The sequence below is a fragment of the Pteronotus mesoamericanus genome, unplaced genomic scaffold (assembly GCF_021234165.1).
Source record: "Pteronotus mesoamericanus isolate MK-2021 breed Mesoamerican mustached bat unplaced genomic scaffold, CSHL_Meso_final scaffold_54, whole genome shotgun sequence".
NCBI lineage: Eukaryota > Metazoa > Chordata > Mammalia > Chiroptera > Mormoopidae > Pteronotus > Pteronotus mesoamericanus.
In genome coordinates, this window is record NW_026555321.1 from 17,755,105 (window position 1) to 17,770,112 (window position 15,008).

Sequence of the window (15,008 nt, forward strand, 5' to 3'; positions counted from 1 at the left end):
TCTTTCCGCTGTGCCCCTCCCGATTTGGGTATGTATCTGTTATGTCAGACTGTTCTGTGTAGTGGCATGGTTGGGGGTTCCACGTTGATTCCAGGAATAGTCTTTTTAAATTTATTGATTTGAGAGGGGGAGGAGGAACAAGGGGGAGAGAGAAAGAGAGAGAGAGAAACATTGATCTGTGGCGTTCATTGGTTGATTCGTGTGTGCTCCCTGAATGGGGATTGAACCCACAGCCTTGGTGCATCAGGATGATGCTTCAGCCAACTGAGCTACCTGGCCAGGGCCTCCAGATATAGCAGTCTTTAAAAACTGTCTTCAGTTTTATTTCAATAAAGTTGGGGGAAAATATTTTGAGCAGACCTGAGGGACATAAGCAAAGACACCCTATGTGAAGTAGTTAGCGGACTGCTCTGTCTCTGCAGGCAAAATTACCTAGAGCACTGAGGCAGGAACCACTTGGACCAAAATATAAGGCAGGGGGTAAAAGTACGTTTATAGCTGTTTATATGGAAAATAATACAATAATTAATAAATAATACTATAAGAATAAACTTTGTGTTTTGCATGCTCACATCTGTAAACCTACTTTTTCCACCCCTACGTATCAACATTGTGGTGATAGGGATTTATTTGCTTTGTTTTATTTGGCTTAAATATCAGTTGTCTTATACAATGCCTGGCTTATATTCTCTTCATTTTAGTACATGCAGGTACTGAAAAAATTTCAGATTTTATTTCACATGGCAGTGCATCTACATGATAGATATTTAAATATTTATTTGGTCCTGAAATTCTTCTTCTTTGGAGGACTGCTTTGTTCCCACAGTGCAGCTGTATGATTTCCATGGGAGCCACCCTTCCCTTAGCCACAGCTGATTGGCCAAGAAGTGGACACCTGACCTAAGTTGGGCCAATCAGAGGCCTTCCCTGGGATTTTTTTTTTTTTACTGTGGGTAACCAGGAAGTTTAGGCCTTCTACCTTCAGTAGCTAAGCAGTAAGCGAAAATACTTAGAAGTTGGCAATGGCCATACTTGCTACCACAAGGGAAAAATTGTTTCTAGATGAGAAGAATGATGCTAACAAATAAAGAAAAGTAAGGGCAAAACTTGGAAGAAATTTTCTGACGGTGCTGGAGATGCTGGTTCCAGGTCTTCCTAAGGACCAGCTCTGGTCCTTTCCTGTGGGCCACTTGGTTGCTCTAAGGTACCATTGGGTTGTTCCTCACAGATAATAGGCCTTTCCTTCCTTGTTTACCTTGTCTGCGTTTTTGATTTAGACTTTTGACACAGGTTGGAATATTCTGGTGGGTTGGTTTTCAGTGGTAGAAGATCTTTGGGCAGTTGGAGTTTAACAGTGCTCCCCTTAGTCCTGCTTATCTCTGACTCCTATATACCACATGTTTACTGAATTGTGAAATTATAGGCACAATCTAAGTGAAGAAACTGAGCCAATTAGCACAGATTATAAGGGCAAATAGGACTTCTTGTTAGAAATGCCTGCCACGAACAGAGCCACCAAAGAATGGGTTCACTCTCTACTCCCACCAGAAAAATGGGCCCCTCCTCTTCCTTTTGTTTTAAGGGCATTTTCAGTTTTCTCAGTTCTTTCAGCATTTCCTGAACTCCAAAACACCCTTAATAGCAGGGGAGAATAAAGGAATACCTCTTCCCAAAACCCCAGCCCTGCCAAGCAGTAGTCCCTCAAACTGAGCATAGACTGTTTGAAAAGGATGCACCACATGAACTCTTCAGAGCTTCTTAATTACCCCTTGAGTTAGACCAATACATATTAAATCCAAGAGGTAGAGATCCTGCCTGTTTGGCTCACTATTGATTTCCCCTAGTAGGTATTAAATAAGTAGTTGTATGAATTAAGGGGTGTTATTATCCCCATTTTAAAGATGAGGAAACTGAAGCTAGGTTAAATCAATTATTGACCAGTAACATAGCTAGTGAGTGGCAGAGCTGGATCCAAAGCTGTAGGTCTCATAGGAGACCTATGTAGGTCCAGGGAGTTTTCTCTTTTAAAAAGCCTTTAAAAGAGAAAACCACAACACCAGATGGTCTACATGCTCTTTCCTTGTGGCCCAGAATGGAGCTAAACACCCAGCAGTGCGTGGTAAAGCTTTCAATTCCTGAAGCTAAGTGTTAACACATCGGAACTAAAGGCAGCTTCAGAATCAAGCTAAAACCCATGTTATTTTTGAACCTTCCTTTTTCAGAAAGCTGTACAAAAGTTTAGGTGACAAAAGATGGGAAGGGTTGTATGCGTATGATAAAATATTCACTGTAAAGACTCCCATATAACTGTGCAACACCAGAGCAGCGTTTTTGTACCTGTTCTTGATATACAGTACATGCCTCTATTTGTAGGTTCTCTGTATATATGCCATGGGTCCCCATACACTTTAAAATGTCAGCAGTCAGAACGGTGGCCTAAGAGTTATGGGGGGGCGGTCGGAGTGGGCAGTGGTCTCGTCTAGGGTATATTTGGGATGTGTGTGTGTGTGTGAGGTTTGGTCTTTACTCTATATTATATACCTCTGAAATCATTGTTAAAAACTCTCTTACTCAGTATTTTATGTTCTATTACACTTTATAGCTACGCTATCCAATAGAACTTTCTGTGATGAAGGAAATGTTCTCTGTACTGTCCAGTACTGTAGCCACAAGCTGAACACCTAAAACGTGGCTAATGTGACTGACGAATTCATTTTTAATTTTAAAATAATAACAGTTTTTTGAATTTAAATAGCCACACTTGGCCAGTGACTACCAGAGTGGACAGTGCAACTCTGTAGCTTTAGAAAGTTAGTTTCTGAGTCCCAGCATTAATTATCTCATCAGTGATAGGAATTCCCTGAAGTTTATTGTAAAGTTAGAAACTGCCTAAACGTTAGAGATATGATGTCTACCAATTAAAGATTTAACTTTCTTCACCTTAAAATGTAGTGGGGAGATTCCCTTTATCTGGGCAGCAGTGATGATTGTCAGCCTTCCTGCCGCCCTTCAGCCTTTCCTCTGGCACCTGGAATCAACACCAGATTAGGTCCTGTCAGTTCTGTTTCTGTTTGGGCCACATGCTCTCCCACTGCCATGTGAGAGCTCTTAGCCATCTCTTCCTTTCACACCAAGTCAGGTTTGTAGTTAGAGACCTCCATCAGCCTTCCCTGTGCTATCTTATTTCCCTCACTCCCTTCACCTGCTTTCCTCCTGTGCTGTCAGAGTTCTCCAGAGAAACAGAGCTGATAGGATTACAGCCAGCTCCCCATATCTGCAGGTTCCACAGCTGCAGAGTCAACCAAACGTGGTTTGAAAATATTCAAAAAAAAAATGTTACGTTGCTGCTGATGTATACGATGTAGTTAGGTCTACAGTGGTTGCATCTACACTGACCATGTGCAGACTTTTGGGGTCATTATTCCCTAAACAACGCAGTATAACAACTATTTACATAGCACTTACATTGTATTAGGTGTATAAGTAATGTAGAGATGATTTAAAGTATACAAGAGATTGTGCATAGGTTATATGTAACTGTTTTATCACTTTATATAAGAGACTTGAGCATCCGTGGATTTTGTTACCCACCAGGGTCCTGAAATCAGCTCCCCACAGATGCAAAGGGATGAGTGCATCTGTTTGTCTCTCTATCTACCTATCAAGATTGTGTGTGTGTGGGGAGAGAGAGAGATTGACATTTTTATATTTTAAGGAATTGGCTCATGCAGTTGTGCTGGCTGGCAAGTCCAAAATCTGTAGGGCCATCTTGCAGGCTAGAGATTCAGATAAAAGTTATGTTGCAGTCTTGAGTCTGAAGGCAGAATTCCCTCCTCTTTGGGAAACTTCAGTCTTTGCTCTTAAGGTCTTCAGTTGGTTGGGTGAGGCCACCCCCATTATGGAGGGTAATCTGCTTTACTTAAAGTCAACGGAGAGCAGATGTTAATCACAGTTAAAGAATATCTTTCCAGCAACATCCAGACTAGAGTTGACCAAGCAACTAGTCACCATAGTTTAGCCAAGTTGATACATAAAATCACACTTTATTCCTTAGATTCAGACAAAATGGTGTTACAATGTCTGTGACCCTTCACTACACCATCTAATATGACCTGTAGGCATTCCAGTTCCCACTGACCCATCAGCAGAAGCCTTTTCTGCTCCTTTTCCTATGTTACACATAGCTTTCATTTTTACTAAACCCATCCCATGCCCCATTTCTTCCTAACTGGTTTCACCCTGGCTGATACACGTACTCTAAAACACAAATACATGTACTAGTCTAGTATATATTTGCACTTATCTTTAGCAGTGTGGTATCCACTTTGAAAGAGTAACAGTATGTTCTAGATTTTCTGGGACTATCCCAATATCCTGTTTTTATTTTGAATAAAAATAATTCTTTAAATATAGTTCAGAGATGATTATTTTTAACAATGCATTGAAACTTTTTATAGAAATGCTTTTTTAAAAATCTTTTTTCACATTATGAGATTCCTTATTTTAGGTTGAGAAAACATAGTTACCATCAAATTTGCTCTTACTCATTGTAGAGCAGTTGAATGAAGTCTTAGATCCATCAAAAATGGCCTTATTTAATCTTTGGTGCCTAAACCATCATCCATCATTACTTCCTTAAGTTTGTGGGTGGGGTAGTTACTAAAGGCAGCAGAAACAGAAGAAGTAGGCAAGGGTGTATTTCAGTTTAAGCTGGTATCCAGCCGGACCTCTTGGCACATGTTGGATTATATAAAGTGAAAACAGTGGTATTATTGAAGGGGCTTCAAGCTGGATTTAGGAAACTCAGGGCCGTTGCCAGGCTTCCCTGTGATTCACGCTGTGACATTCAACCAGGTTCCTCTTCTGTAAGGCATTATGATGAGGCCTAAGAAAACAAACGCATGTTAAAGTTCTCAGTAGAAGGGAACGTTACTTAATCACAGTTGTTAGAGAAATTCTGTGGGGAATTTGGTAACCAAGGTGACCTGGGTATTCATGATTTGATCTTCCATGTTGATTGGACTTGGCGCTCATGAAGACCTGGTGTAGCTTGAAGTCACGGTGGTACCCAACAACAGATGTTGAGCACCTAAAACAAAGTGATCTTAGATGTATGGAGAATGGGGCGAGGATTCCAGAAACATTGGGGTGGGGGGGTGGCGTAAATCTGGCAGGATGTGGTGAGTGGACACATGGGATTAGAGAAAGGGAAGAAGAACTAAGGAAGGTGCCAGTTTGAGAGACGAGGTCGATAGTGGACCCCACCAGCTGTGCTTGCTAGCCGTGTATGTCTGAGCTCCAGAGGAAAATCAGGGCTGTGGAGTTCAAATTTGGGAATAATCAACATGTGCCTAGTGGCTAAACCCAAGTGAGTACAGGAGGTCCCTATGGGCAGAGGATGAACCCTACTAAACACCACCTGATCCCCACCATTATCATGCACTTGAGCCTTGCTCAGTAAAGGTTATGAATGAACAAATGAACACATGAGTGAACGGGAAACAAATAGGGCTCAGTTTATCAAAGACAGTCAAATGACTTTATGAAAAAGAGAAGAGAAAGTGCCTGTACTAGAGTAAGGTATGAAACCTGAAGTTCAGGGGCCCCTGGGTGTAGCCAAATACTGATATTTATAAAATCCAAATGCAATTCTTCTGGTTAAAAAGGACTGCTCACCCTTTCTGGTAAACAATTTGGCAGCCTATATCAAGCCTTTATAAAGTTAATATCCTTTGACCCATTAATTCCTCTGCCAGGAATCCATCCAAAGAAAGTAAGCAGAGCTACAGACAAAGATTTATGCAGAAAGACACTTCACATTCCCAAGACATGGACTTCCCTGGAAGGCTTGGGGTGGGGTGGGGGGCATTTAACTTTGGCAAATTTTTTTTAATTTTGGTATATTTTAAAAAGTTTTGTTGCTGTTCAGTGCTATAATGCAGGATGCAAAGTTTTCATTAATGTTTAAGATGAGAGGTGGTGAGCAAAGGAATCTTGCAATTTGCCCTCATACCCCCATTTTCCTCTGCTCTTGGAGTTCCCTTAGTGGGAAGGTTGGGGCGATGCTGGCCTGCAGGGTGAAGTGATAGCCTCTGTTGGCTCTCTTGATATGGCCCTTGTGGTCTCCAGTTCAACCCCATGTTGGGGCATTGCTGGCCTCTCATGCCATGTTCCAGAAATATTTCAAGAAGTTTCTTGAATACATCAGGATGTTCTCCATCCTCAAGCCTTTGCCCATCATGATCCTTCCTTCTATCTGCACTGGCCTCTCCCTTTCTTTCAGCTCACCTGGTTGAGGTGAGGCATGAGCACTCCAGTTCCTCCACACTTCCCACCGCTCCCCATTGCGTTCCACCGTTTCATGTGTTATAGTCCCGACCTTCTGCGAGAAGCTTTTCTCCATCTCCCCTTCAGTCAGACATAATCACTTTGATCCCTGTTGTTTCTGTACTTTTATATCCATTACTGCATTTATCTTATCACATGATATGAGAAATCTGTCACATCCTATGAGAAATTTTTGGAATTTTTTTTAATTTTAAAGGTAACGTGCATGCTCGTTAGATAAATTTTGAAAAATTAGGCACAAATAGAAAGGTTGTATAGCTGTCATAATTCTGTGTTTATAAAGTTTAGGGTCTTCACTTTTTTAGATGACATTATAAGCATTATTACGCCATCTTAGTGTAATTTTTAAAGTCTCTTTACAGTGCTTGGCTGCACCTTCTTGAGGATCAGGGGCCTGTTTTGTATAACCAGCACCTAAGCACAGTGTTGGTCTGGGCCAGTGTAGGAACTTAGTAATGTTGAATTCCGGAGCTGAAAAACTAATCAGTCTCCAATCCTACCCTCAAGGAGCTCATTCTGGAAGAGGACACATGCATATTCATTCATTATTTAATGTACTCATTTGTTTATTCAACAAATACACCCTGAGCACCTACTATTAAGCCAGATATCATCCTAGCCCTGGGCACACAGCAGTGCAGAAAGCCTTGCCCTCATGAACTGTGTATTCTAGAGCAGCGATTTTCAGCCTTCCTCATCTCCTGGCACACAGAAACTCAAATTGCGTAGCACACACACAAAATATATTTTTTGCTGATCCGACAAAAATAGTTATAATTTTGATCAATTTACCAAAAGTAATGCAATTACCTACCCTTTTTTGCTCCAAAGTGGCGTTTTAAAAAATCAGGTGTCTATACTTATATATAAGGATTTCTGGTACCAAGAATTAACCAATCAAACACAAACTGATTATGTAATGTGACCAAGAAGATGCAACTCCATTATTTGATGTATATATTTTTTGTTCTAAACAGGGCATTCACCCTGGATGGCTGTTGTTGTATTGGCTGTTGTCATTTTTTTATTTGACAGTCTAAGGGAAAAGAGGTCCATGCCCCTGACTAAATAGTCAGGTATTGCATGTTTTTAAAGTTCATGTGGCACACCAGTTGAAAACTGCTGTTCTAGAGCAGTAGTTCTCAAACTGTAGAGTGTGCTGGAATCACTTGGAGGGCTTGCTAAACCATGAATCTCCGGGCCCCACCCCCAGACTTTCTGATTCAGTGGGGCCTGAGAATTTGCATTTCTAACAAGTTCCAAGGAGATGCTGATATGGGACCACGCTTTGAAAAGCCCTGGCACAGAAGACAAGTCTGCAGTAGAGTCAGGCAAAGCCATATGGGAGAAGGGCACATTGATTTTTGTCAAAGCCTCTCTGACTCTTCAAGTCCCAGTGAGGAAGGAGATGGCTGGGGAAATGCTGTGTCCAGAGTGTCCTCCTCACTCTGGATGACTTCCGGCCATCTCTGCGGGGCCATGGAAGCCTGGGACCGATTGGGAGAGACGGGAGAGCAATCATGCTGGCCATGAGTGTACCTTCTCTGTGCCACATCCTTTGGCACACTTGCCATATATAATGTCCAATCTTCAGAGAAACTACAAGGAGTGTATGATTGCCCCCATTTTATATATGAGAAAACGGAGGCCCAGAGAGCTTACATATCATACTTTGGTTCCCCAAGACAGTGAGTCATGTATGTGGGGTTCTAAGCCAGGACTTGCTGCCTGCAAACCCCATGACTCAAATTGAGACTGGCCTCTAGTTGAGCCCTCAGCGGGACCAGTTTCTTAAATGTTTCAGCAGTCATAGCTGTTTTCTCTGTGGTGAGCCACTGGTAGCAGGAGCTATGCACCTGTTCCTCAAGCCCAGCGGAAACAGAGAGGCTCAGACTTGCAGTTTATTAGGGAGGAAGCCAAACTGGAGTCTAGTGGGGCTTGACAGCTGAGACACACGGCTGCAGTTTGGGTGGAAATAGCTAATGGTCCTTCTTGTAGGAGCTGTATCTGGAAATTGCTAATTTTTTTTTTCAAATTTAGAAATTTGTGGAAGCTTAGCTGCTCCAGGTTTAATGCATTAGAAATTTGCATAATGTGTTTAAAAGTAAATGAAAAGCCAATCTTCTCAAATCCTTCTGAAGAAGAGCAGGCTGGCTGGCAGCGTGATTTCACAAACAGTGAAAAGACTAGAGAAAAGGCAGCTCACTCCACTGCAAAGGTAACTTGGGAAGTTAATGTTGAAGTAGCCCAGGTCCCAGGCTCTGACACATTTAAGAATGTTGCCTTGGCCCTGGCCAGGTAGCATAGTTGGTTGGAGCATCATCCTGATATTCCAAGGTTGCAGGTTTGATCCCCAGTCAGAGCACATACAAGAAGCAACCAATGAATGCGTATTTAAGTGGAACAAAAGTCAGTCTCTGCCTCTCTGTCTCTGTCTCTGTCTCTCTCTCATATGCACAAACCAATAAATTTAAAGTCTTGTCAGCTACCTGGATTATTTCACTTTAGCTTCACGTAGAAGTACTTTCAAAGATTTGTGCTTTAGCCTAATACTGTCAAAGGTTAAAAATATATAAATGATGTAAGAAAAAGTCTCTTCATTTTCTATGAAACTAAAGGAGACACATTTGCTCCGTATGTCTACAAGCATCATACAATAAATTTCTCTATTCCTTACTAGTAAGTTATGCTTCTTTTGTATTGACTGGGCATGTTCCCTTGTTTCATTTCAGGACTGTAAAATCCATTGCCTTTCCCTTTTTGCCTATGTTACCAGGAAGCTCAGAGCTATTATTTGTATGCAGTAGCTTCCCTTAACCTAAAGTTCTTTGGTATAATTATCTCCCTACTCTTTTGTTACACAAGTAACCTGTGTAACAAAACTTCTGTTATCCATGTAACACAAATGTTATAAGCTTCCCAAAATAATTTATAAAAGTAGGTGGATATCACAGATTAATGAGTGAAAAATAAGTTTTCAGAATGCAAGGATGACTTTCAGGGTTTTTTTTTTTTAACTTTTAAAGAGTGAATTGAGCTAACTGTGAGCATATGTGTGAACACATACATGTCCAAAAACATGTATGTACTTAATGTCTTGAGATATATCCACTTACAGTATTGTGGTTAAGAGAATGAACTTGGGTGTGAGCCAGTCCTGGCTTTGAGCACTGGTTACTCCCTGCCTGCTTCATGATTTAATGTCTCTGGGCCTCAGTGTCATCTGAAATGGAGATATAATGATACCATGCATAGTCATTGAAGAATTAAAACGATTTATGTAAAGTGCCTCACACAGTGCCTGGCACTGCAGCCAGTGGTAATTACTACTATTGCTGTGGTTGTGTCCAGCACTGGCTAGACTTTATGGAAAGGCTGGACTTAACATTCCAACTGCCCCAGATTGTTTTCTGGAATATGTGGTGTTGAACTAAAATGACCTTCTGCAGAAAGTCAGGGTGGTTCGTCCAAGGAGGGCCGCCGAGGCTTACTTCTGCCTTAGAGAGAGTAGGTAGGGCTGTGCTGGTGTTTCTTACTAATTCTCAAATGACAGCAGATGATCACTGAAGAGGCACAAGGTAGTCTGAGGCCACCCACATAGAGGCTCGTGACTAAGACTTAACACAGTACAGAGGTTTCTACCTCTTGATTTACTTCAGCATCCTTGTCCAGAAAGTCCCCTGAAGTTCATCATCTAGTTTTGCCTGGCTTTTGCTTGGTTTTCTTAAGCTATTACTTTCAGTTTTCCCCCCACATGTGACGCTACAGTTAATTGCCTGGGGGAATTTTTTAGGGAGAGGAGAGTTAAAATGCCACGGTCCTCCACGTGGCCGTTACTCTCCCATTTTGCGGGCCCAGGCAGTGAGGTGGAAATTACCCACTACCCAGAATGGATGGTGTGTATCGTGACTTGCGGAATCATGAGTGTGCTGAGCAATGCCTGTGGGTCAGGCATGGTCTTGGGGCGCCTCCAGTTTTGCCTGGGACTGAGAGTACCACCGAGAAGGTGTCCATCACACGTCCCCTTTTGCGGGAAGGTGCACAGCAGCATTTGCACCGTGCCGATTTTCCCCACTTCGGCCCTTCACAGCCACAACAATTGTTTAAAAGAGGAAGCTCTTTGGGTCATAAAATGTCATCTGATAGTTAATATAGCGTTATGCAGAATACTGGGTTTACAGTAGCTTGATTAGCAGGAAGTAGGTGATTCATCAGAAAAAAAAAACAAAAGAAAAAATAAACGCTTGCCAAATGAACTTCCTTTTTCAAACTCTATTTGTTCTAGCTCGTCATTTTAGAACCTTTTTCTAGCCCTTAGGGAAAAAAATAACTAGTAAGGACTAGTGCGACATTTCAAAGAGAGGTTATCCCAGCTTGTCATAGCTAAATGCGTTGTTTTGCCATAGTTAGAGTGAGGCCTGAGCTCTCTGCCCCAGGTCAGGCTGAGGGTGGGTGTGGGTACTGCCTTGAGGACACAGACCCTTTGCTGGCTGATAGATTTCACATTCAAACTGAAATATCCTCTAGGCCCACAGTGGGGCCTTTTGGATGTTACCCGTTGCCCCACCTTCCCACCCCGCCATTTGGTAGAGCATCCCTTTCACTTGGTTCCCTTCATTTTGTTTGCCTCGCAGATCCAGGAGGCTGCAAGTCAGGGCCTGAAATTCGTCGGTGTCATACCTCAGTACCACTGCCCCGTGAACTCAGCAGACAGCAGTCCCCAGGTGGAGGCTGGAGATGCGAGAACAGAGCCAGGCGGGGGTGGGGATAAGAAGAACCCAGGTGCTCCAGCAGGAATGGATGGAAGCCCAGAGCCAAACCAGCACCCAAAAGGGGAGCTATCCATTGCCGAGCAACCCAGCTTGCCTTTGGAAGAGGGGGGCGGTACAGAATTTTCCAAGACTCTGGATGGACCGGATGGGGACCTGTCCGAAATGCAGGAGGAAACGCTCTCGGGAAGTAAGTATGTCAGCACAGGGACTTTTGACCCATGGGATTAGAGCCTTTCGGTAACCCTCATGGAATTTTAGGGGGAAAAAATGGAATTGGAGTGTAGAGACAGCCATCCGTCAAACAGGAGAAACTTTATCAAGCACTTTTCTGGGCCTCCTGGCCGTTTACTAACTGAAGTTGTTACTTCCGGGGAGAGCAGAACCACATGAACTTGATTTGCAGTTGCTCCAAAATGTCATGTCTGAAGTGGATTCTAGAATGTGAGGTATTTGATCCCCCTGGCTCCTGCAGTGCCCTTGAGTCACCCGCTCTAACACAGGAAGTGTTAACGTGCCGGCTTCAGTGCAGAACGGACACTCCACTTTTGGCTCACTGGTTTTGAATATCTGCCTGAAGAAAGACATCAAGAAAGCCACTTCGGGGCAGATTGTGCGGGCAACTAGTGACTCAACTCCCTAGGCTATAAACAACCAGATTTCAGGGCGTTTTATATAGTTGATTGATCAGCACCATGGCGAGAACACTCGGCCAAGGAGAGGCCACCAAAACGTGAATCCTTTACATAGCGTTATAATGGCCAGTAGAGCATGCACTTTAGGTTGGGGATTTCAAATATCAACATAACAACGGTGATAGTAGCCAACATTTGTTAATACTTCCTGTGTACCAGGCCCTGTGCCAATTAATTTTGTATGACTGATCTCTTAATTCTCCCTATAGCCCTAAGATTCGGGTGATCTTTTGTATCATTGCCCATTTCGTGGCTGAGTAAACAGGTTTAGAAAGCAAATTTTTGTCCAGGCTGGAAATTGGCTGATCTGGCACGTGACCCCAGGCAGGCTTACCCACGATCCCAATTTGCCTCTCTGCTTGGGCTTTCCTGTATAATATTCTATTAGGCTACAAGATTTCCTGAGACCCTCAGTTTATAGAGAATGACATTTCTTTTCACAGCCCCACAATTCCCTGGCCTCTTCCTCCAGGAAGTCTAGCATCCACCCGTTTCCTGAGAGCCATGTACATATATGAGCTGCGTGGCCTCTTCTAGTCTTTGGAAGGTGAATTAATAATAAGATGGCCAGGGGGAGGCCCCCAGGCCTTAGGAGGCCATTCCCTTTAGCCTTCCTGGGTCATCTCCCTGGTTAATGTTGCTGTTTATTTACTAATTCTTGAAATTAGCCTTAAATAAATGATAAAGAACAGTTCATACTTTGAGAATAGAGAAGTTGAAATAGTTTTTTTGGGGTTATGATAGTACCTTCTTTTTTTAATTGGTTTTAGAGAGAGAGAAACATCGATTTGTTGTTCCACTTATTTATGCATTCATTGGTTGATTCTTGTATGTGCCCTGACTGGGGATAGAACCCACAACCTTGGCATACTGGGATGATGCCTTAACCAACTGAGCTATCAGGCCAGGGCTTGTCAGTACTTCCTGAAAATTGTAGGATGGTTCATCCTGGGGTCTTATTTGCAAAGTTGATTTAGAGGGAGAGATGGGCACTGCCTCAGCTTTTGGATATACTAGCATTACCACTCATTGCAGCCTGGATCCCCCTTAAATATGCACTGAAGTAGAGGAGGACTTCCACTCCCTCCCAGGCAGCTGAGAGCACATTTAGACCCTGTGTGTGCCTCCTAATGAATGTCCAAGTCTCATTCCAGAAACCTTCCTCTGCTCGCTACTGCTGAGCTCGGTGTGTGCGCTCTGAGTCCTGAGAAGGAAGATGGGCCTCCGTGGAGCCCTTCTCTATGGTCCAGGAGCTTGGGGGAGGGGGGGTGGTTCAGGGCATGCATAGACTCGCCCAGGAGAAAGGGGCAGGGGTCATGGAGAGGCGGGCGGCGCAGTGGTTAGGAACCCAGACTCTGTTTACATGCCAGCCTGCTCTCTTCTTGCTAGGCCAAGAGACTCTTCTGTGCCTCAGCATATTACCCTGTAAAATAGGGATAGAACAATAGTCCCTTGCTGAAAGATTAAAGAAGATATACATTTAAAGCAGTTAGCACTGCTTGACTCACAAGTGTGAGCTTTTATTATTGAGGTACATGTTCAGTAGTCCTGACTATTGACTTTTGCTTCTGCATGGAACCCTGGCTGTGAGAAAGGAGGCAGTTAATACTGAGGCTCCCCTGTGCCAGAATCGACTTTTCTCCAAGACTTTTTCCAGACTTCCTGCCTTCTGGGGTCAACCCCAGGGAGAGTTAATTGGGAAGATTTGTCCAAGGACCCACCCTTCCCCCAGGCACCTTCTACTGCCCTGTGACTGTTCACCTTTCCCATCACTCAACACACAGAGACCCCTGGACACCAATGTTTTGGCCTGTGTCTCATTTCCTCAAGTCCCTATTCTCTAGTAGAAAAGTAGTTTCTACCAGGTTCATGTGTGTCTGGAGGTGGTCAACCCATCAGTGGATGGGCATTTTAGCTGTGGAGGGTATTATGGCCCCTCCCTCTCTGTCCCCCGCCCCCCAGTCTCACTAGGGGGGGCAGCTGTCCATTGTCTACACATGAGGCTGGCCCTTATCTTTCTGCTCAGGGAAGCCACAGGTTCTCTAAATTTAGGCAGCTCACTGGTATCATTTTTCTCTTTTGGGGGACTAAATGAGCCTTTGGATTTTTCTCATCAGTGGATGAACACCCAGGAGTTACCAGTGCCTGTGCCTGGCCTCGTGGTGGACAGGGAGACAACAGCTCCGATGGTGGGAGCCCTCTCTGTGATCTAAGTTCTTCCTATGCGTCATCCCCGTTGCTCTCCCAGCAGCCTTATGACAGAAGATGCTGACACTATGCCCACTTCACAGATAGGGAAAGTCACCTTCCGTGCCCTTCATGCAGTTACAGTTTATCTCATAGCCTGAGCAGCCCGCCTCCTTGGAGGCCAGATGTCCAGGGACGCTGTCTGCTCTGGCCATGGCCCTTCTCTGACTGCAGCCTCTCTCCTAATCGTTTTCCTGGGAAGTCTTATCATTTCCTTGCACCACTCCACCCCCCTAAAGCACCATGCCGTACCCCCCACAAGCACCGCCCTCCACAAGCAGCCCCCCCAACACAAGCTCCCCCTCTCCACTGCTTGCTCAGCTTTCTGCTTGCCTTTTTCTCAGGGCCCCCTAAGGAGGGTGAAGTGTTTTTACTCCTCCTTCTGCCAGGTGGGCTTAAACAGGCAATCACAGCAAGACAATTTTAAAATGTCCTGAGGGAGCCTCCCTCCTTCCCCCTCTTTCTCCTCGTTTAATTTATTTCCTTCATAGGAGGCCTAAGGGAGCCAGCCTAGGCTGCGACGGCTCAGGTAGGGCTTGCCGGAGAATTCTCCATCCGGAATCAGGGCAGGTCGCCACTCCCCCTTCCTGCAGGCTCCAGGGAACACGCTCTGGCCAGAGGTTATGTTCGTCTTGCCCACTCGGGTCCCTGGGAGGCCCATCATGTGGGGTTTTTTTTCCCTGCACATTGACTTATTTCCTGGTCCAGGGGAATTTCCTGTTGGTTTGATGCCCTCGCTTTGTAGAGATCACCTGAGCTTGGCACAGGGACAGCCGCATACCTTGCTGCCCCAGGACGCTTCCCTGTTCCCTTCTCACACTCCGCTCCCCCGCTCCCTCCCCCCCGCCCTCCCCCTCCCCACCATGACCAGCCCCTCGTGAGGCATTTCTGTCCATGGGAAGCGTGTGTTCTTCTTTTGCAATGAACAGGCTGGGTGGGGAAGGCTGGT

At 44.3% G+C, this 15,008-nt stretch overlaps 1 protein-coding gene across 1 annotated transcript in view; it reads left to right on the plus strand.

Moving 5' to 3' along the window:
* Positions 1-15,008, plus strand: part of RFTN1 (raftlin, lipid raft linker 1) — a 182,934-nt gene that overhangs the window by 115,762 nt on the left and 52,164 nt on the right. Inside the window, exon 5 of the mRNA XM_054595029.1 lies at positions 10,983-11,307. Within this exon, the coding sequence (XP_054451004.1) occupies positions 10,983-11,307 (325 nt within the window). The remainder of the gene's footprint in view (positions 1-10,982; positions 11,308-15,008) is intronic.